Genomic DNA, 21,048 nt, shown 5'->3' with positions numbered 1-21,048 from the left:
TTCAAAAATTACAACATGTACTTTGTGTTTTTTCTCAGGCAACAGTGAACTATATTCATATATAATCCACACCTGCAATAATTGCCAGCTGTGATAGTACAACAGTCAAATCATGTCCTTGTGTCAGTTCTGTTTGTGACAGTTCCACCCTGGTTTAACTTCTTATCTGCAGCCTTGCTCTTCTTCATTAGTCTGTAAAACATGCAGCTGCGGCATTTTACTGCTTGTCCTCTTCATCTGTGCAATGACAGCCTTTTCCATTTGCGTCACTACATTATCAATTATCAGTTTCTGAATGCATAAAAAAAGAAAAACGAAAAAGTACATGAGATTAGTAGGAATCTTACACCAGCTTGTCATGATCCATGAGTTTTGGTTTGATAGTTTTGTCATGTTATTTTCTTCTTTGTCTTAGTTTGTAGTTCTTTCTTTTGTATATTCTGTTTTGCTTGCCGTTTCCCGCCATTAGTGTTAGTCTTCATGCACTTTATTGTTTGATGCCAAGTTTAGTCCCAGTGTCTTGCCTTTATATTATTTTGATTTAGTTAGATTAGTCTTGTTTATTAAAATCATATCATTGTTAATTAATTTATTTAGTCCCAAATCATACTCCCATTCTCCAGTCGTATCAATATGACTTATCAGATTTATTATGTGCTTTGAAGTGGCAGGTGAAAGGGTTTCCTACAGTACAATACACTACCCAATGAATAAATAAACATTTCAGTGTAAATAAAAAAAAAAACAACCAAAATAAAAACAGTATATCTACTGTAGCCTACAATAACTTTGTCTCAGCCATCTCCTTATTTTTGACTTATTGGCAACAGTTATTGTCTACTGATAGCAATTTTAGTGCACATTTAAGACATTATTTTTCTTCTGTGCTATCACTGCCTCACCTTGTTGAAACTGACATCTTCGTCCCATGAAACTGCAACTGTTGGCAACACTTCTGTAAAATATCTCTCAAATCTCTTCAAACCTCATCCAATGAGATTCAAATTTCCAAAATAAGTGTATATGCTGTAGCTACAGTTTGTTTAAGAGTCTATTTGCTTCCTTGTCAAATGAACATGAGCATTGGCTGGTAACTCACACTGCAGAGACAACTCTCAGGACTGCTACAGTAGAAACTTATTTGACTATTCTGTGCTCTGCTGTGGACCACAATTCCTGATAAACAGGTAACTCGTGTTTTTTGTTATTTTTTTGGCCGGGCTGTGGAAACCAGAAGTACACAGCAATACTGAAAGTGAGCAGACTGGTAAAATACATCTGTGTATCTGTACCTCTTCTTATCTGTGGACTGGAGTCTCTGTCAATTTAAGAGTCTTTACATGAAATGCTCCAAATCATAAGCTTGTGGCTTTAAAGCTTATTTGGGGGAAGGCACTGATATCTATAGGCTCCAGCTCCAATTGGCAATGTTGTAAATATGACACCCAGAGGGACATGCTAATTTTTACTGTGTGTTGCACTTGGGGCTTCAAAATTGAGCACAGCTTTCCTGAAATGGAGGCCGAAACTGGCATCGGTGTTGGATTTAAAGAAATGCGATGGTTTCATTTTACAAGTCTGCATGGCAGCTCACATATTTAGTTGTGCGGTGTGCAGCTGATGTCATTGGTCAGGTCAAAAATAATTATATTAGAAGGTGTCACACGGGCTTCCCAAGGGATTGTGGTCTATTAATTAACAGCAAAAGTTGAGAATATTGATATATGTAGCTTACAAAAACAAAATGCCACTTTTTCTTTAGGTATTGAGCTAAAAAAAAATGTATACGTCTCATTTCTGTGCAAGTTTACAAGACAACTTTAGACTGCAAAAACAGTGAGGAAACTGGAAAAGAAGAGAACAAAGGAAAACCATCTAAAGTAGATGAACAATATCTGACTGTGATGCCCCAGAAAAATAAATAATTCTAAAGAAATGAAAGACATGGTAGATGTGACATAGATTTTTTTTTTTTTTTTATTCATTTATTTGCATAAGACTGTACATTGCTCTGCGCAGCTGTTGTCAAATATGTTGGAAACATTAAAGTCAAACTGAAGAGCATTTCAATCAACTTTCATAAATCAGCCCAGGTTATTTTAGGTTAGGCTATGCTGGTTCTGTAAATTATTGGCAGTAATGGGTTGTAAGAGTCATCCAGCTTTGTGTTTACCTTACATTCATAATTAACACAACACAGATGGATACTCAAAAAATGATTTTAGTATTCAATATTTATACGGCACAATACATGAACATTCCCTTACTCAAATTATATTGTTGACAAACACATTAACATTATATGTCAAGCAGTTCTCAGCTACATCCTCGTTTAACTGTCATAGTTATGCATTCCAGTACAAGGGTGAATTGATTCTAGGAGATGATCTAAAATGGCCTGTTTTTTTGTTTTTGTATAGTTATGTATGTGTGATGTGTTACATGTTTGTGTATTTCAGGAGCTGATCACCACCCTGTACATTGGGTTTCTGAGCCTGATCTTCTCATCATACTTTGTCTACTTAGCAGAAAAAGATGCAGTGGATGACAGCGGCTCCACTGACTTCAGAAACTATGCTGATGCTCTGTGGTGGGGTGTGGTAAGACATTTATTTATGCCTCTCTTTAAGTGTGTTTGCATATCTTTAGTTCATCCAGACTAAATTTCTGTTTTGTTTTATTATGCTCACTGATTCTTGTTTCGTGCTTTCTGGTTTTAATCGTGTCATGGATAGGATAGAGAATATAACCTGATTATTCAGCTGTCTGAGTGATTCTTTTCCAGGTTACTGATTATCTGAAGGAGTGTTTGTGATGCCCCAACATTTCAGTGCCAGTCTGTCAGTTCTAAACCAGGCTGCAGGTGTTATTCATTGGGGATTATCACATACATCAAGACTTTACTGTTTCATGATCCTTTTTACCATTACTACATCCCTTAAAGTTCAGACTCCAAGCCTAATTCTACATTACTCACTCACATTTCCTAAAGCATATTTCACATTATCTGCACAGATGTCAGTGTCATACTGTACTATTGTGACATAAAGGTCAACAATGAAAGATGGTTGGTTGCTTGATATTATATTTCATCTTTCACTTTTGGCATCCTCTCAGGCCTGCCTATTACTACTTAAAATGATCCTGGTTGAAGTATTGATATTCTTCTTATTTTTGTTAAAGCTGGACCCAGAAGAATGTGAGCTTAGCTCAACAGAAGAGCCTGAGAAAACACCAATCTTAGTGACAATAAAGCTGTTTACCCCTGCTTAGAGTCCATCCAGTCCAAAGATCTTCTAACCAGCTGCTGTTTGTACAATCAGTTAGGGAAAGTACACCACAAAACTTGTTAACTTGTTTCAGTGACTTACTGCACTCTTGCAGGTAATTTGAGATCATTTATTATTTATGGAAATACTATGTAATCTAAAATGTAGGTGAAATTTAATTTGGACCATTTGGTTAATACCGTAGCTTGATTCTGCAGAAAAAAAAAAAACCTTTTGCTGAATTGTGTTTTAGTAAGTGAGGGGTCAAATATAAACTGTGTTTTATCTGCACTTCTGCTGTTACTGTAGGAGTTGTGTGAAAACCCTTGGGTAGATCCAGTGGGCTGCTAATACTGCACAGCAAAATAAGCATTGAAGAAATATGGGATGAACTTTAGCTCCTTAAACTTAAGGGACTCTGATATTAAAAAAAAACAAACAAGCCCAACTGAGTCAACAACTTTTCTCATATAAATGATAGTTGCTTTTATTTGATTTCAGTCAATATTTACACGTTATTTGCTTTGACTTTTGTCCGATTTGGATCCGCTCTTACACACATTCGGGTTTTCTTACTCCCAGTGCATGAAAATGTTCGTGAAAGCCAAAAAGTTGACTTGTAGTCAGAGAGTCTGGGAATCTAATACAAAAAAAAAGCCTTTTTACCAATAAAGATTATCCTTGTTACATATATTTTAACTGTGCTATGAGGGAAATTTTTTAGTGAAGTGGGACTATTGAGAATGAATGACAAAGTACTTTGTTGTTCATTGATCATTAATTAATTAATGGCTTTTACACAATGAAATGTCAGTCCTTTAGTCAGTCAGCCACTTGAATCAGGGCTGAATTGTTAAACTGATTTTCATGAAATTCAGGCAAACCACAGATGTACCACTGGCTTTAGGACCTCTTTAAGTTTGTAATACCTGTTCAGCTCTTTAGCACTGTCATTAAGAGTATGAGGTCAAGCTAAGGCATTTAAGTCTCTTAAATACTATTTTTCCACATATGAATGTCACTTGGTATACCTGTGTGTTTCCATCTGCAAGGTGACAGTGACTACAATCGGCTATGGAGACAAAGTGCCACAAACATGGATTGGAAAGACCATTGCATCCTGTTTCTCAGTGTTTGCCATTTCTTTCTTTGCCCTTCCTGCAGTAAGTTAAAAATTAAGTTTGTGATTCAGGTCACTGTGATGCATTTTGTGTGTTATGGTAAATATTTAAAACTGCAAATATGTAAATACTAAAAACTAGAGATTTTAAAAATTTTTTGCATTTTTTATGTTTTCTGTTTTATTCAGTTTTTCTGTGTCAAGAAATTAGTCCTATATGGAGATATTCCAAACCACCTGCAGTAAAAGAGAATTTTGGCATTTTGTTATTGCCATCTTTTTTTATTTGGAGATAAATATGACAAGAGGCAGAAACCCTTAGTTCTTGCAGTTTCAATACGTATTCCTTGTTCTATAAGGATGTGTCTTGTCTAAGGGTAAAAAGCCCCAACATTTGCAGTATCTTGTAAGCATTGTACTTCACTCAAAATGGCCGACAAAATAGAATTTTTATCAATAAAAAATGTTGTGGGTGGGTGTAAATAGCCAAAGTACTAAATTAAATGTGTGGTAAAGAAAACTTGAGCACAACTAAGAAACAAAGCATAATTGTCTGTCACAGATGTGTTACTTCCTCCATCAACAGATGACAAGGTGGTAACAGCCATGAGTCAGAGCAAATTAAATGCATCTCAAGTTTAAAGGTGTTTTTTTTCCCCCCTCCAACAGCTTGCAGTCATTTCAGCAGACTCTCATGCATGTCAATCAAGTCAGATGCTCTTTAACATGACTTCCTTTGTTCACTAGTAAACTTTTAAGGAGCTGAACTCTGCCTCTGGTCTAACCGTCTAAAATTAATGACAAATAATAACATTAACACTAATACTACTACTACTAATAATAATAATAATAATAATAATAATAATAATAATAATAACAACAACTATTTTGTTTTTGATAGTTACAGGTGTAAATTGTTCCATGAATACAGGCTAAAATAAAAAGCTCTGTGGCAGGGATCTCAACCAGGACACTTCCCCACTGACATTCACTTTGCTTTTCTCTGCTGGTGCATGGCTTATTTTCAGTTTAGCTCTCTGCATGGTTATACAGGAGAGGTTATAGCAGATCAGGTGAAGTGGCTTGTTTCTGCAAGACACTTTCCATGCTGTTTTACTTTCTGTATAGAGAGCTTTAATGGAGTTTATAAAGTTCAGCAAAACCTCAAATTAAAAAGTTCCACAGCTGGGATAGTATTTTATTTTAATTTTACAAGTCTGGCATCAGTTAGTTGCACTCTTTCCAGAATAACCTTTCCTCTGTTAGCTGCACAGCAGTTAGTGCAGTTTTCCAAGTCAGGCTGCCTTGCAGGTTGGTTGTCTTTCTTCCTCTGCCTTCAATTTCTAAGATTTATAGTCTTTGATTTAGCTCTGTGAGCTGCAGTTGGACCATTAAATGAAATTATATCTGTTTTAATCACAATGATCTAAGGTGAAATCTACGACTATATGAATTATGCTGATATTATAAATATGTCAGTGATTAGTTGATCTGGATAGATGCCCCAGATGAAGATAAAACAGCCAAGAAAAAAAGAAAAACCCTTCCCACGCAGCTAATTTCTGTCTTTGCCTTTGGTTGGATAACAATTTGAGAAAGTTAATGGCATAAACAAACACTTTGAATTAAAATTTTAAATTTCTGTTTATAAACAAAGTTAATAATAGAGTGAAATTTCCTGCGTTACACAACACCTCGTCCCTTAATTTTATGTTTTGGATCTGCATGCTTTGAATAAGGAAATGAGGAAGAACTCTGCTGTGCTCTTGTTCACAGGGAATCTTGGGCTCAGGCTTCGCCCTGAAGGTGCAGCAGAAGCAAAGACAGAAACACTTCAACAGGCAGATCCCTGCAGCTGCCTGCCTCATACAGGTATTTGAAAAATACTCAACAGAACCTCAATATACCCAGGGAGGGTTGAACTGTCTCCGAGCCCCACTCTTATTACTGAGAGCAGCCTTTTCAAGCAACCCTTCCTTTATTTTCTTCCATGGCATGAAATATGTCCTATCCAACCAGTATATTTCTATTTCCATGCCCCCTTCCAGACAGCTTGGAGATGTTTTGCTGTGGAGAACTTTGATTCAGCCACATTCAAGATGTATTTGAGAAAGAAATCCCACATCCCTGCCTCCACTCTGTCCAGCCCCAAGGCCAAAAAATCGGTTAGTAATCATTTTATAGATTTCACTTTAGTTCTTTTAAGGGATTAAGCGCACTAAGGTAAAACTAATGTAGTCTTAAGGGGTACCGTAATCATATTGTAAACACCTAAATCCATGAACATATTTTTTCTTTTTCTTTATTTCCTTTTTTTTTTTTTTAGAAAATGCTTTGAAGTGCTGTGTAGTTATACAGCTTAACTCAGAGGCTTTTAAAAGCATTCTGTTTACACTAATTACTTCCAATCCAATCACTTATTCATAATGACATGGACAGTTTTAATTAATTAATTAATTAGGCTTTTGCTATTTTAGCCTGTATCTATGCATATATCTAAACTAACAAGTACTGGTTATTTTTATATGCCATGAAATAATAAGTGTTTTTTTTTTCTTCTTTTTTCTATCACATAAAAGCTAAAAGAAATCAGGACAGGAAATCTTTCATCAATCTTTCATGATTCAGATCAAAAAGCAGATGTTCCAAATGTTCATTATTATTCTTTTGCTACAATAGGTGCCTTCTTTTGATGTGAAACATTTGGGAAACTGAACAATTTAAAGGAGAAAGAAAAAAAGAAAAAAAAGAAAAAAACAACTAATAGCAGCAGATTTTAGAATTAGAGCATGCACTGCCCAACAAAAAAAGAAAAAGGAAAAATCACCTGGATTCAACAAAGAAAATTGGTAGGAGCCTCCCACTGAATAAAAACTGCATTGGTGATTATGTTCCAGCTGGCAACAAGTTATTTAACCCATCGGATGCAGTAAGTAGCTTCTCATTTCTTTAACAACCACACTGGAAGACACTTTTTGTGGTTTTAGAAAAGATGTTAATCTGTTTCAGAAGGGTCAAATTATTGGCATCAAGCAGAGAAATCAAGGAAATTGCAGAAACAACTAAACTGTCCAACACTTAATTAAAAACTGGAAAGATAGTAGGGAACCATCGTCTTCAAGGAAAAAATGTGGACCAAAAAATAATTGAACAGCAATCACTTGAACATTTTGTAATATTGAACCATATTAAAAGGACAGTAGAATTCAGGGCTATGTTTTACAGTGAAAGTAAGAACATTTCCACCTACCTAATTAGAAAGTGAGGATAATCAGAAAAAAAGGCTTCAATTTGCTAGAGAGCATAAAGATTGGACTCTGGAGCAATGGAAGGTCATGTGATCTGATGAATCCTGATTTACTATGTTCAAGAGTGATAAGTGCATCAGGATAAGAAGAGAGGAAGATGAGGTGATACAGCCTTCATGCCTACTGTACAAGCCTGTAGGAGCAGTCTATGATCTGGGGTTGGTCAGGTCTATTATTTGTCCAATGAATGAGGTCAGCTGATACCTGAATATACTGAATGAGCAGGTTATTCCATCAGTGGATTTTTTTTCTTCCCTGGTGGCATGGGCATATTCCAAGATGACAATGCCAGGATTCATCAGGCTCATTTGAAATAGTGGTTTAGGGAGCATGAAACATCATTTTCACACATGGATTGGTCACCACACAGTCCAGACCTGAACACCATTGAGAGTCTTTGGGATGTGCTGGAGAAGGCTTTAGATCTTAGAGAAAAAAAATAACACAACTCTGGATGGAAATAAATGTTGTGACATAGTAAAACTCCTGCAAAAATGCGGGGCCTCAGCTTGTGACTGTTAGCCACAACAGCAAAGCAAACTAAGCTATACTGCCCTAAGTTCATTATGATTACTAACTGTCCAAGCACTCACCAGTAATACAGGTAGGAAACTGTATGACTGACAACTTTAACAGTTGCACTGCATGCCGGCATGCTGAAAAGCCTCAGCCATTTTCAGATGTTGTCACTGTAATGTTTTGTCGTACAAATAAAAAATTTCAGTTTAGCAAGGATAAAATGACAAAAGTACAATATTCCTTGACACAGGGTTCACTGTGTTTTTCTACCATGTCACTCCAATGTCACACAAAGATGGTTTCTTTGAGCTGATGTGTTTGTGTTTCTTGTGCAGGTGAAAATAAGGAGGAAGTTGAAGAGCACTGACAAGGACAACGGTCCAACTTCTCCCACAGTTCCCAGCATCACCTGTGACTCTGCATTTGACAGCGGGAGGGAGCAGAGCTCAGATGTTTACAGCACAGTTGGCACAGGTATTAAAACATGATAAACCCTTCAGATCTCTTTTCTGAAACAGTAGGTGGGGGCACAGTGCTTTAATCAGTTTATTAATTTGTGGATAATATCACTGTAAGCTGGACAGCCTGGTGTTTAACAAATGAATATGCATCTGAAGAAGTCAGAGTTATGCTCACCATGTTATTTAAGAAGATCAGATAACATAAGAGTCGATTTGAACTGCAGATGAAGGGTTGTAACCGTAGGAGCTTTAAAGGATAAAGTCCAAATATTAAAGATAGATTAATACTGTGCAGCAATTAAACGTGAGGTTGCATTGATCAGGTTGAATTTATAAAACTCCACCTAACGTTCAGTGCTGCTGAAATGATAATGTGAACCAGCAGTGACTCAACAAAGGTTCTGGAATAAATGTTTTATTCTTCCACTTTAATTTAAGGTAGCTTGTGTTTTATGTATGCACTGCTCGTCATCTTCTCAGGTCATTTTGAATTTGTTAAACTATGGAGAAAAGCTGAACTAGATCATTATCTGTGAATATCAGCCTGCCTGCTGGTAGGTACATCACTTAGGTCCAGACTGAAATATCTCAGCAGCTTAGATTGAATAAATTAACTGGACAACTTGAAGAAATAAAGATCAACATACTTATGATTTAATATGACGATAGCTCTAGTTCCTCTAATTAATACACACTCTGTAGACGTGTTAGTTTAATAAGTCTAAATTGTAGGTGAACGTAAACATGGTTTTCTGTGTCTGTTGGCTCTGTGTTGAACTTGCGCTGTGGCTTCTTTACACTGTGGAAACTGGGATGGGCTGTAGTTTCCCATCACTGCAGAGGATAGAGAATGGATGGGCTAGCCATAACATAATGCTCTCTGTCATGAGTATGCATTCATGTGTTCCTGCCTGCCTTAAGTAGGACAGTCCTGTTTCCAGAAATGTTTGGAAATTGTAAAATGTAAAATGAAATGCAGTAAATGCAAAGATTATTATTATTAATAATAATAATTATTATTATTTTTATTTTATTTTATTTTTTTATTGAATACCACCAACACTTGTGCTGTTTCTTTTATTTATTTATTTTTTTCAAACTAGCAAAAACAGAGGCTGGTTGCATCACCTCTTTTTTCAAACGTAAGCATTTAGGAACTGACCTGAATTTGATGTAGTTTTGAAAATGAAATGCACCGGATATTCATAATGGGGACAGTATTGGTGGGAAAGTTATTTTTATTATTGTTGTTGTTGTTGTTGTTATTATTTAATTGATACACTGTCTATACTTTCAGTACCCCAGAGAGAAAGACTTGTATGTTCTCATTTTTTGAGAACAAATGGAATGAAATGAATCATGACTTTTATGTTATTATTATCAATGCAGTGGAGGCAGGACTTTAATAGATATTCGGTTCATAGCTGAAGAAAATAAGAGACTGGGGAGGACAGTCTGTTTCAAAAGCAGAGAAATATGGATACTTTTAGCACATCCATAACATGTAACATCTAATTGGATGGTGCTCTTTGTAGTGTGTGGTTATAAAACCTTTTTTTTTTTCTTCTTGCACTAGCTGCTAACATAAAAAGCTGCTTAGATGACTGACTGAAGCTCTGCCACCAACATGTAACTGTGCAAATGGTTTTGCTTTGCACCCATTTCTCTGTACAACAGCAGAATTTAATTGTCCCAGTTGTACAGCTTTATATGCATGTCCGCTCACTTCATGTTGACTGTGAATCACTGTCTTTGATTTTGAAGCTAAATTGATGCTACATCTACAGCATGCAGCTTTTCACTTTGATACATTTTACTAAATTGCCGCATCACTTGTGTGTTTGTATTGACTGGATGTACACAGTGATGTGTTGCTTCCAGCTGTCAGATCACAAAATGGGTTGTCCTTTTGTTTTTTGGTTTTTTTTTTGCAATATATATTCATTGACTGGTTGTTAAGCAACAGATTATTGGATTACAGATTCAATTCAGCCAATAACCATCAAATATCTAACTTTTAAGTGAAGCTATAAATTCTGTCATTATAACTTTTTTGACCTTCCTGTTTCCTTGCTTGTGTCCTTTCTCACTCTCTCTTTTTATTTCTTCTCTTGGTGTTTTGTCTTTGCACCTGTTTTAGCAGGACTCCAGACACTGGGAGGATGTGGTGAGCTGCTGTTAGTGTCCACGTTCTGCACGTCCTCTGCATGCTCACTGTCACCCCTGTCTGTTTTACCCATTGCCTTTTTTCACTGATTTATATGACTAATGAAAATTTAAATGCTGTACAAATGCTGTGTTTTTTCATTGATTTATCTTTTAAAATATGCCTAGTCATGGTTTTGTTTGTCTTACCCCATCATATGCGCTTCAGATCGGCAGCAGTCCTGGACATCTTTGTCTTCCCTTCAGTTCAGCTCACCACCTGCAGGTAACTTTATGTATTGATGAGTATTTTTGTTATCTTGTCTGTCTTGAGGCAAACAGCCACATCATATAGTTTTATATACAGTTTCAAGAGTTTTAATGTCTCAAGCACAACCTTGGTCAGAGGACTGGCATGTTCATTTATTCTATGATGTTAACTTACAGTTTCCTCTGTTTGTGAGGAGCATTTTAGAGTCTGTGCATGTGAAGGACTCTCACTCGAACCCACCAAACTGTTAAACTAGTTTCTGTACTTTGTAATTGAGAATTACTAGTCTACTTGTTAGAGCATATCATGTCATGTTTCCATTTCAAATACTTCTAGAGCACCATGACTTCTTCTTTTTTTTTTTTTTTTTTTTTTTTCTCACATCGAAATCCTGAACCTGTTGTATCACACTTCTCTAACTGATTTGGTTTTGGATTTCATAATATCTGTGTTCCTGTGCAGCTTTCTACAACAATTCTTCAAGCTTTGCTGTGAGCATATTTTTACATAATGATTATTATTTTTTTTGTTTTTGTTTTTTTCTGTTTCACACAAAACTGACACCCACACGTGACCAATTATTGTGATATAACTGTATGTTAGAGCCTCCTTTCATCAAAGAGAAAAGAGAAATAGAGCTGCTTCGCTCACAGTAGGGTATCTGTGCCCTTGGTACCCTCAGTAAATATGAGAAAAATAATCTGTAGGAAAAAAAAAATCTTTACTCTTCCAAAGTCGCTTTTTTTTCTCTCTCACTTAAATTAAATTAAAATAATTTACCTTTAAAATAATTAAACATATTACGTGCACCTTAATTGTTTTGTAAAAATCTTTTAAATAAAATCTCCTTAATTTAAGGTTTCGTTTGTAGGTTCTAGTGCCATTTTAGGAAGCAAACTGCAAACTACAATCAAAAGAATACCTCAGCATACCCTCAAACTGTGATGGCTGTGGAAAATGCAAATAAAGCAGAAGCCATGCTTTAGAAAGCGTCTGATTTGTCCCTTCTGGGCTACTGCAGTAATATGGTTGTGCAACATGGCAAGTGGCCAAGAAGATTGGAGGCACAGCACAAATATAATTATAAGAGAACCTAAGTTTTAAAATTCATAGTACATTTCTGCCAATAAATCACCCTAAATGTTACCCATTGGAACATTATGTGCCTGTAATTGTAAATTTCAAATTATTTCAATCAAAATGTCTGTAGCAACAGATTATACATGACTTATAAGAGCAAGTTATAACGCAGTTTGTGCTGCGTTAATTCCTTTTCATAAAGAATGAGATTTAAGAATGCTTACAAGTAGTGAGGCATAACTTTCTCATTCACTAGTATATAAAGAGACACAAAGATTCTGTTAGTCATTCAGCACTTCTGTATAGTGAAGAAGACAATGGCAGTGCAATGAAAATGTTTCGTGTGTGAATATATATACAGTAAGGAAAATAAGTATTTGAACACCCTGCTATTTTGCAAGTACTTAGAAATCATGGAGGGGTCTGAAATTTTCATCGTAGGTGCATGTCCACTGTGAGAGACATAATCTAAAAAAAAAAAAATCCTGAAATCACAATGTATGATTTTTTAACAATTTATTTGTATGATACAGCTGCAAATAAGTATTTGAACACCTGAGAAAATCAGTGTTAATATTTGGTACAGTAGCCTTTGTTTGCAATTACAGAGGTCAAACCTGTAGTTTTTCACCAGGTTTGCACACACTGCAGGAGGGATTTTGGCCCACTCCTCCGCACAGATCTTCTCTAGATCCATCAGGTTTCTGGGCTGTCTCTGAGAAACACAGAGTTTGAGCTCCCTCCAGAGATTTTCTATTGGGTTTAGGTCTGGAGACTGGCTAGGCCACTCCAGAACCTTGATATGCTTCTTACGGAGCCACTCCTTGGTTATCTTGGCTGTGTGCTTTGGGTCATTGCCATGTTGGAAGACCCAGCCACGACCCATCTTCAGTGGTTGTTCCCCAAAATCTCACAATACATGGCCCTGGTCATCCTCTTCTTAATACAGTGCAGTCGCCCTGTCTCATGTGCAGAAAAACGCCCCCAAAGCATGATGCTACCACCTCCATGCTTCACAGTAGGGACGGTGTTCTTGGGATGGTACTCATCATTCTTCTTCCTCCAAACACGGTGAGTGGAATTAAGCCCAAAAAGTTTTATTTTGGTCTCTTCTGACCACATGACTTTCTCCCATGACTCCTCTGGATCATTCAAATGATCATTGGCAAACTTAAGACGGGCCTTGATATGTGCTGGTTTAAGCAGGGGAACCTTCTGCGCCATGTATTATTTAAAACCATGACGTCTTAGTGTTTTACCAACAGTAACCTTGGAAACAGTGGTCCCAGCTCTTTTCAGGTCATTGACCAGCTCCTCCCGTGTAGTTCTGGGCTGATTCCTCACCTTTCTTAGGATCATTGAGACCCCACGAGGTGAGATCTTGCATAGAGCCCCAGTCCGAGGGAGATTGACAGTCATGTTTAGCTTTTTCCATTTTCTAAGGATTGCTCCAACAGTGGATCTTTTTTCACCAAGCTGCTTGGCAATTGCCCTGTAGCCCTTTCCAGCCTTGTGGAGGTCTACAATGTTGTCTCTGGTGTCTTTGGTAAGCTCTTTGGTCTTGGCCATGTTAGAAGTTGGAGTCTTACTGATTGTATGGGGTGGACAGGTGCCTTTATGCACCTATCGACCTCAAACAGATGCTTCTAATTTAGGATAATAAGTGGAGTGGAGGTGGACTTTTTAAAGGCGGACTGACAGGTCTTTGAACACCTGTCTGTCAGCTAGAATTCTGACCCTCAAATACTTACTTGCAGCTGTATCATACATATAAATTGTTAAAAAAAATCACACATTGTGATATATTTCTCACAGTGGACATGCACCTATGATGAAAATTTGTACTTGCAAAATAGCAGGGTGTTCAAATACTTATTTTCCTCACTGTATATATACATATATATATATATATATATATATATATATATATATATATATATATATAGGAAACATAGGCTGTGTCCAAATGTGCACCCTACTCCCTACATAGTGCCCTATATAGGGGTCACGCCATTTTGTTGGAGTGTCCGAATGTCCAAAGAGAAAAAAGTAGGGCACTCAAAATTACCCACAATGCATCTTGAAAAGTAGTGAGCATCGATGGTCACTAGATGGGTCAATATAGACCACAATGCATTGCTGGCAGAAGCTCAACCTATGAGCTCAACATGGTGTAAGGAGGCGAAAAAATTGAGTGGGGCAAAAATACCTATAAGAAAACAAAGAATAAAATACAACATAAGGAATAAAAATAAAAATATTTACACACAACTTTGGATTGTATTTGGAATGACATTGCTCGTGGTGGTTGCCGTGGTGACGGCTGGTAGTCACGTGGTTTGCGGCAAGGAAAAATTAGGCAGCTTCATAAATCGCCAAGAGAATGAGTCACTATGTAGTGTGTTGTATAGTGCAGCCCTATGTCTGTTCTTCCTGCGGATATTGGATACCTATCAATCAAAAGGACCCGCCCCTAATTATGCCGAATTTCAAGATTAAATAACATCCAAATGGATGAGTTACAGAAAAAAAAAAAAAAAAAAAAAAACGTCACAGTTGTCATGAAGGTAAATTTGACCTATTAGTCCTAAAGTGCATTTTTGTACCAGGTTTTAAACATGTTTTTTTCTGCTGTGAAGTTGGCCTTTTTAACATGGGAGTCTATGGGGATTTGCTCTGTTTTGGAGCCAGCCCCTAGCAGATGAGGGGTGAACTGCAATTTTTTTGCACTTCCGCATAGGCTTCACATTTTACAGGCGGAGACTGCCACTTGATAGGAAACAATATATAGGGAAACAGGGGAACCAATAGCTACTAATGATTAAGTTTAAAGGTGCAGCAAGTAACAAATCATGGGTTAATGAGAGAAAAGTGCAATATATCAAACTGTAAAAACTATAAAACTGTTTCTATTGGTATTTAATCCCTTTAAAAACAAATAGCTGTTGTGTTTTTATTCTGTTTTTATTCTCTTAGAATAAGGCATTACATTACTACTATTACTAATCACATTCCTGGCAGCTGCCATATTTGTGCCACCATTTTTACTACAGTGTCTCTGAATGGACAAACTGCTGAAGGGCAAAAACCTCTAAGCATCAAAACCACAGCACTATTTTTATGTGGTAAGTGCTAGAGCAGGATAAGTAACGCCTTAAAAGGCACACAGAGGAAGACAGGATGAACAATTTTGAAGTAGTTTCCTGTAATTTAGTCATCTCTGCATCTGAGGCCACTGGATCCACTTTCAGATAAAAGCATGTTTATGTTTGGATGTATTTTGGGCACTGACCGTCCATTCACAGCTGTGCTAGGCATTTGAAGTCATTCCTATGTTCATCTTTTCTACTAGAGGTTAGTAATTATCATACTGTGCCTTTAAAATTAAGATGTGATGATCAACCTTCATGAGTGTGTACACTGGCCTCAGGGTAACGGTTTGACTAAGAAAAGATTCCCCAGGACTTTAAAGGTGGATTGACTTCATTAAAAACAACACAAGTGTCCAAAACACCACAGGAGCTTTCAGCAGACCCTGATTACTTGAACAGTTGGCTTTGGTGTCTACAGAAAGACAGCCCGATGGAACAGCACCCCATCTTCACTCTGAGGTGTAGCTGTTGATTACTGATGTTAAAAGGCTGTTCTTCACTCAAAGAATCTGAAACACTTGTCAGGATACCATACCAGACTTGACAAATTTTCTTAATTAACACACTACAGTCTGGGAAGGGTTACTTAGAAAGTGTTCAGGAATTGTAGATCAACAAAGGGGCACCAGCAGAGCCAACCATAAAATCCAGTTCTTGTCACAACCAATTGTGAGAATCACAAAAACATTTTTTTAGTCTTAACCATTGCTTTTTGTTTTGATTTTAGTGAAGCAATTCCCCAGTTTGTGTGTAACTAAAGCTTTGTCAGATTTATGCTAATCTTACAAAAGTGGGAATTGTTGACCACAACACACACCACAGCTTTAGATTTGCAAGACTGATTCTTCCATGATTGTGAACTCACAAATCTGATAAGAATTAAACTTCTTCACAGTGTAATTGTCACTGGTATATTATAGTCAAAAACCTAACTGAATCTTTAATTGGGTCATACAAGAGGCCCTAATCGCAGGTACTTGCTTGCTTCAGACACCTTAATAATTTTATTTGAAAAATAAAGGTTTTGCCATGGCTTTCACAGCTCACAGATCAGTGGGATTACTGTGGGATAATATGTCAAAACAGAGAATATAGCACCACCAAAACACATGAAAAGCATTTCTTCCTTGTACAAAAGAAAAAAATTAAAATTATAGCACCGTTTTGCAAGAAAAGTGCTGGTCATAATTATGCAGGACACATGTATTTGCACCCTTTATAAATTTAAATTTTGGTTAGAGTTCTCTAGATTCTTTATTTAAGCTTGTATCATACATCACAATCACACAAAAACATGTAGGGCTTCATGAGCTAAGGCAAAGATGAGACACCACTATTGAAAGAATTGTATTCTCTGTCTTCAGTAAAAACTCAGTGGGGGTTTTGTCTTGGTGTGGGGGCGCTTTGCTCTGTCTTGAGCATTAAATATGTTGAAAGAACGATAGTTTCAGAGAGTTGCCAGGGTATTTTGGTATTGCTAAGTTGCTAAGTTTTGGAAAATTTGTTTTGAGGTGGTAGTTTTGGGTCTTTACACTAGATTGTTATACAGTTCAAAGTCTAAAAAAGAAAAGATGGAGTGTTTCCAAACAAGTCAGCTGTGATTTCTGTTTTACTAAAATCCCATTGCAGAGCTTTAGAGAGATTAAATTTGATAAAAAAAAAAAATGACCTGATAAGTTAAAACAGCTTTAATACAAAGAGATGTAAAAACTGTTAAGAGAAAAATACAGAAAGTTTTTAGATAACTATAAAATGTTTTAGAACTTTGCAACTAAATATTAAAGAAATGTGACTATTATTGTACCAAGGTCAATTTCATAACAGTATGCAAAATATTGACATTGGTCCACAGTTTTGGTCTTATTCAGATCCAGGAACTCTGGTCAACTAGTTCAGACCAGAGTCCAGACTAAACATGGGGAAGCAGCATTTAGCTGTTATGCTGCAAACAAGTGAAACAAACTGCCAGTGGAGATTAAACTTTCACCAGATGTAGACATTTTTAAATCCAGGTTAAAAACATTTCTTTTCTTATGTGCCTATGCATGAAATCTGCATGGTAAGTTTTTAACTCATCTTGCTTTTAATCATTTTAATGTAATTAATTATTTTACTGTGTTTCTTGCTTTGTGTTGCTGCCTTTTACTATTTCTTTATATCTGTAATTCTTTTGTTTTATGTAAAGCACTTTGAATTGTCCTGTACATGAAATGTGCTATACAAATAAATTGCCTTGCCTTATATCTGCACCCAACACAGATCCAGCCTTACTTTCAATTACCCATCAATACTTTCTGTCATAAAGACATCTGCTTTCCATTTCTTACTTGTGTTTATTTGTCCAGAAATCCTTCTAAAGAGGGAGGGAAAGAGAGTACAACAGGAGGAACTAATCCTCACACCCTTGTGACACTCAACATGTTGAGATTAAAGCCTGTCCTGTGAAATGGTCGTGTACTTTTCTACTTCACTTGCTTTCTTTTCAGCTGCATTCTTGCTTGCAAACGTTAAACTGCACAGTTACAAAATTCTACCTCCTGCAAACTTACACATTTATTATTCAGGTGTCACAATTCCAGTCATGTGAATGCAAGTTGACAGAAAACAACAGCCTGGGGAGGCTGACCATACATACATATTGCATGTTTTCTGGTGAGACTGCTTGTCATATTAAGTTACCATTGGTCATGATTCTGAACATATTTTAAGTTATATACTTGAAATAAAAATTTCAGAACCATTTATGCTGCCTGTTTGTCTTAAGTAGAAGTAGAGAATTTGAAATAGATTTAGAGATCTTTTAGAATAGATAACTTCTCTGTTTTGGGCAATGAACTTCAGCTTTGGAATTATGTAAAGTAGGGCTCTACAGCACAGGTGTATTACCATCCTGTGGTCAAGCTCTTTCTCCAGTGAGCAGGCCTTCTCCAAATCATTTGAGAATTCTGTTTGTGTGACTTTTGCTCTGCAGTGTTTGCAAAATACAAGCTACTCTTTTCTCATTCTCATCTGCATTGAAAGATACGCAGCATTGCTGCAGTAAGAGATCAGAGGGAAAATGCAGAGTAAATCTGCTGATCTTTGTAAAAAGCTAAACTAAGTTAAAAACAGAACACACTACCATGTTGATAATTGAAGATAAACGAGTGTGTTGGTGTCTGTGTGTGCAGTGAAAAGAAGCCCTGGTCTTTTGCATGTCCAATCCCCCGCCTCCCTGCAGAGGAACTGCAGCTTTGCAGATGACTTGGAGCTGGAGTCAGAGCGAGAGAGTGAACTACCTCCTGCTAGCTCAGTATCACAGTGAGTCAACATTGCATTGCAATGATGTTGCATTGCACATAAACACAGCATTAGCTGCTGTGTTTATGTGTGAATGAATTTTAATGAGCAAATAAAGGAAAGTCTTTTTTTTTTTTTTTTTTTGCTTTTTGTAATTAACCTTTGTAATATGCCAAACCCAGAGGGCTCATGATTCTCTATTAGAGAGAATCACTTGTGCTTGCTGACGCACTTGCAGACAGAGACTAAGACTAATATGAGGAAATGACTGTTAAGTAACTGCAGTGTAATGTAAGTGCACAGTAAGTGAAACAAATGGAGCGACTGTTTTGACCCATGGGACTTTCTCCCTAAACGGTGGTGTAATGGTGCAGACTGAGAACTACATGCAACAGAGTTATTGGCAAAGATCAGCTCTGCTGACTCTAAATAACGCAACCAGCTGTTCTCATAGAGCAGCACCACATCAATTCCCATGCTAAATTGAACCATTAGGAGATACTACTGTTTGTCTTAGCATGACAAAGGAGCAGAGTGTTAAAAGTCCTTGAGAAACCTTTATTTATCAGGTAGTCTTTGTTGCAGGAAGTGAAGCATAAAAGAAAACAGAAACTGAGGAGTTTGAAAAGTTAGCTGAGTGAGTAGGAAACATATTTAACCCTTACATTTTGAGCATTAGCACAACATAATAAAATAAAGCAAAAGAAGTTGTTTCATTCATTCACTGAAAAGGGAAACAAGCCAGCCTAAATATCTTTGTGACAGAGGTTATACAATTATTGAATACATTGAAAGAATAGGAAGGCAATATCTAGATGGTTGCTGCAATTGGATAATTACAGAGAAGGTCATGCAATGCTTCTTTATTACTACAAGTATTTTCATTAAAAAGAAAAGTGTTATTCTCAGTGCTAATCATACATGGAACCTTATGAACTGTCTAAGAATGGCAAGAAAATGTTGAGTGATATAAAACATTAATATTTCAGTCAGGTTGCCACATATGACATTGGACATATTGGACACAATATCACTTTTTCTCATGTTGATGTTTTAGCCTGGGTGAAAGCCTTGTGAGTTTGCATTTGCAGGTCAGGAAGGTGGTATTAGTATAATTTGAAGGACTTTCAACCTTCAAAGCCAATTTTGACTCTTAGAAGGGAGCAGCATTACTTCACTTTGGCGACAGTAGCTTCAGTCTTGTTAGTCCCTTGTGACGCCATTATTTTAGTGTTGTTTATTTATTTACTTATTTATTTAATTCTTACTTGCTGGGTAGACTGTCTTCTGTAAAGGGATCATTAAAGGAAAAAAAGACTATCATAATTTGCTGTAAAATACAAGAGGCAGAGATGCTAGACTCCTCTGGGAAATGTTGAGATGATTTGTTTTCTTGTGTTTTTAGAAACATTAAATGACAAAGCTTTTCTGTCATCTGGGCTGGGTATAACCTGAAGCACCAGCTGGTTTGACATAGAACCATGTAGACTACTAGTAAAAACTGTTAAAAGGACAGACATTTTATAAAACACATTGAGTAGGTGATTGAACAAAGCATCTGTCCCTAAGCAGTCAAATAATTAAAAAAAAGCTATTATTGTCTGGCATCACATGTATAACCTGCTTATAGCTGCCAGTATGGGAAACTAATTAGTTTAGATTTAGCTTATTCAGCCAACCAGCTGTTTCCTTGGAGCCTGCCAATATAGATTATTTTATGAATGGGATCTCACTAGAATCAGGCTTCTTCAAAAGGTAAAGTGGAGCAGTAAAATGATTTCATTGTCCCACAAATAACAATTAAGTTAAGTTGAATTCTGAAAAGAAATACAAATGCATGCATACTGTGTGTGGCCCATTAACTTTTAAAATTTTCAAGCATCCCTTTAAGGCTTTAAGAACACTGTTTCTGATCATGCTAAAGTTCTAATCCTTAGAATTTTAATCCCTTCCCAAGCAACTCCATTCAGCCGGTCTCACAGTCAAGTTAAAAAAAGATGAAGGATGTTCTGTGTGTCATCTGATACCCTAATAATGATCTCATGATCAAAAGATTGTCATCTGCAGCACACCCTGTATGTGCATACATAATTTTCTATGCAATTTAAATTCTACATGGAGAAAGATGGACACCATCACTAAGGTTTAAAACTGCTGTCTGTTACTTAGAGGAATGCCATTAGCAGAATCTTCATTTGGACTTGGAAAAAAACTCAAAGGAATAGTGCAGCAATTTGGGAAATATACTGCACTAAATTCCCTGTAAAGTAAAATAGAAGGTCAGTATTGCCATTTGTATAACGTGTGCTTAATAAGAGCTGAGCTTCAACCCTAAACTAAAGCATCATTTTTAAGAGTCAAAGAATAATTATCTTGCAAAGATTTGTAAAATAAATGAAAAAAAAATTTATTGATTAATGAAATTAGAAGCTGAAAATTGGATT

General features: G+C 36.5%; 1 protein-coding gene across 2 annotated transcripts in view; it reads left to right on the top strand.

The window, feature by feature from the left end:
- The window catches only part of kcnq1.1 (potassium voltage-gated channel, KQT-like subfamily, member 1.1), a 59,211-nt gene that overhangs the window by 31,911 nt on the left and 6,252 nt on the right, over positions 1-21,048 (top strand). Inside the window, exons 6-13 of one of the 2 annotated variants that reach the window (XM_041980024.1) lie at positions 2,460-2,600; positions 4,322-4,432; positions 6,166-6,261; positions 6,438-6,554; positions 8,552-8,690; positions 10,818-10,844; positions 11,052-11,108; positions 18,496-18,625. In XM_041980024.1, the coding sequence (XP_041835958.1) occupies positions 2,460-2,600; positions 4,322-4,432; positions 6,166-6,261; positions 6,438-6,554; positions 8,552-8,690; positions 10,818-10,844; positions 11,052-11,108; positions 18,496-18,625 (818 nt within the window). The remainder of the gene's footprint in view (positions 1-2,459; positions 2,601-4,321; positions 4,433-6,165; positions 6,262-6,437; positions 6,555-8,551; positions 8,691-10,817; positions 10,845-11,051; positions 11,109-18,495; positions 18,626-21,048) is intronic. The other variant, XM_041980034.1, reaches the window with a different exon arrangement.

The sequence above is a fragment of the Melanotaenia boesemani genome, chromosome 1 (assembly GCF_017639745.1).
Source record: "Melanotaenia boesemani isolate fMelBoe1 chromosome 1, fMelBoe1.pri, whole genome shotgun sequence".
NCBI classification, from domain to species: Eukaryota; Metazoa; Chordata; class Actinopteri; order Atheriniformes; family Melanotaeniidae; genus Melanotaenia; species Melanotaenia boesemani.
Note: the sequence above shows the minus strand (reverse complement) of the source record. Positions and strands in the feature narration are given on the sequence as shown.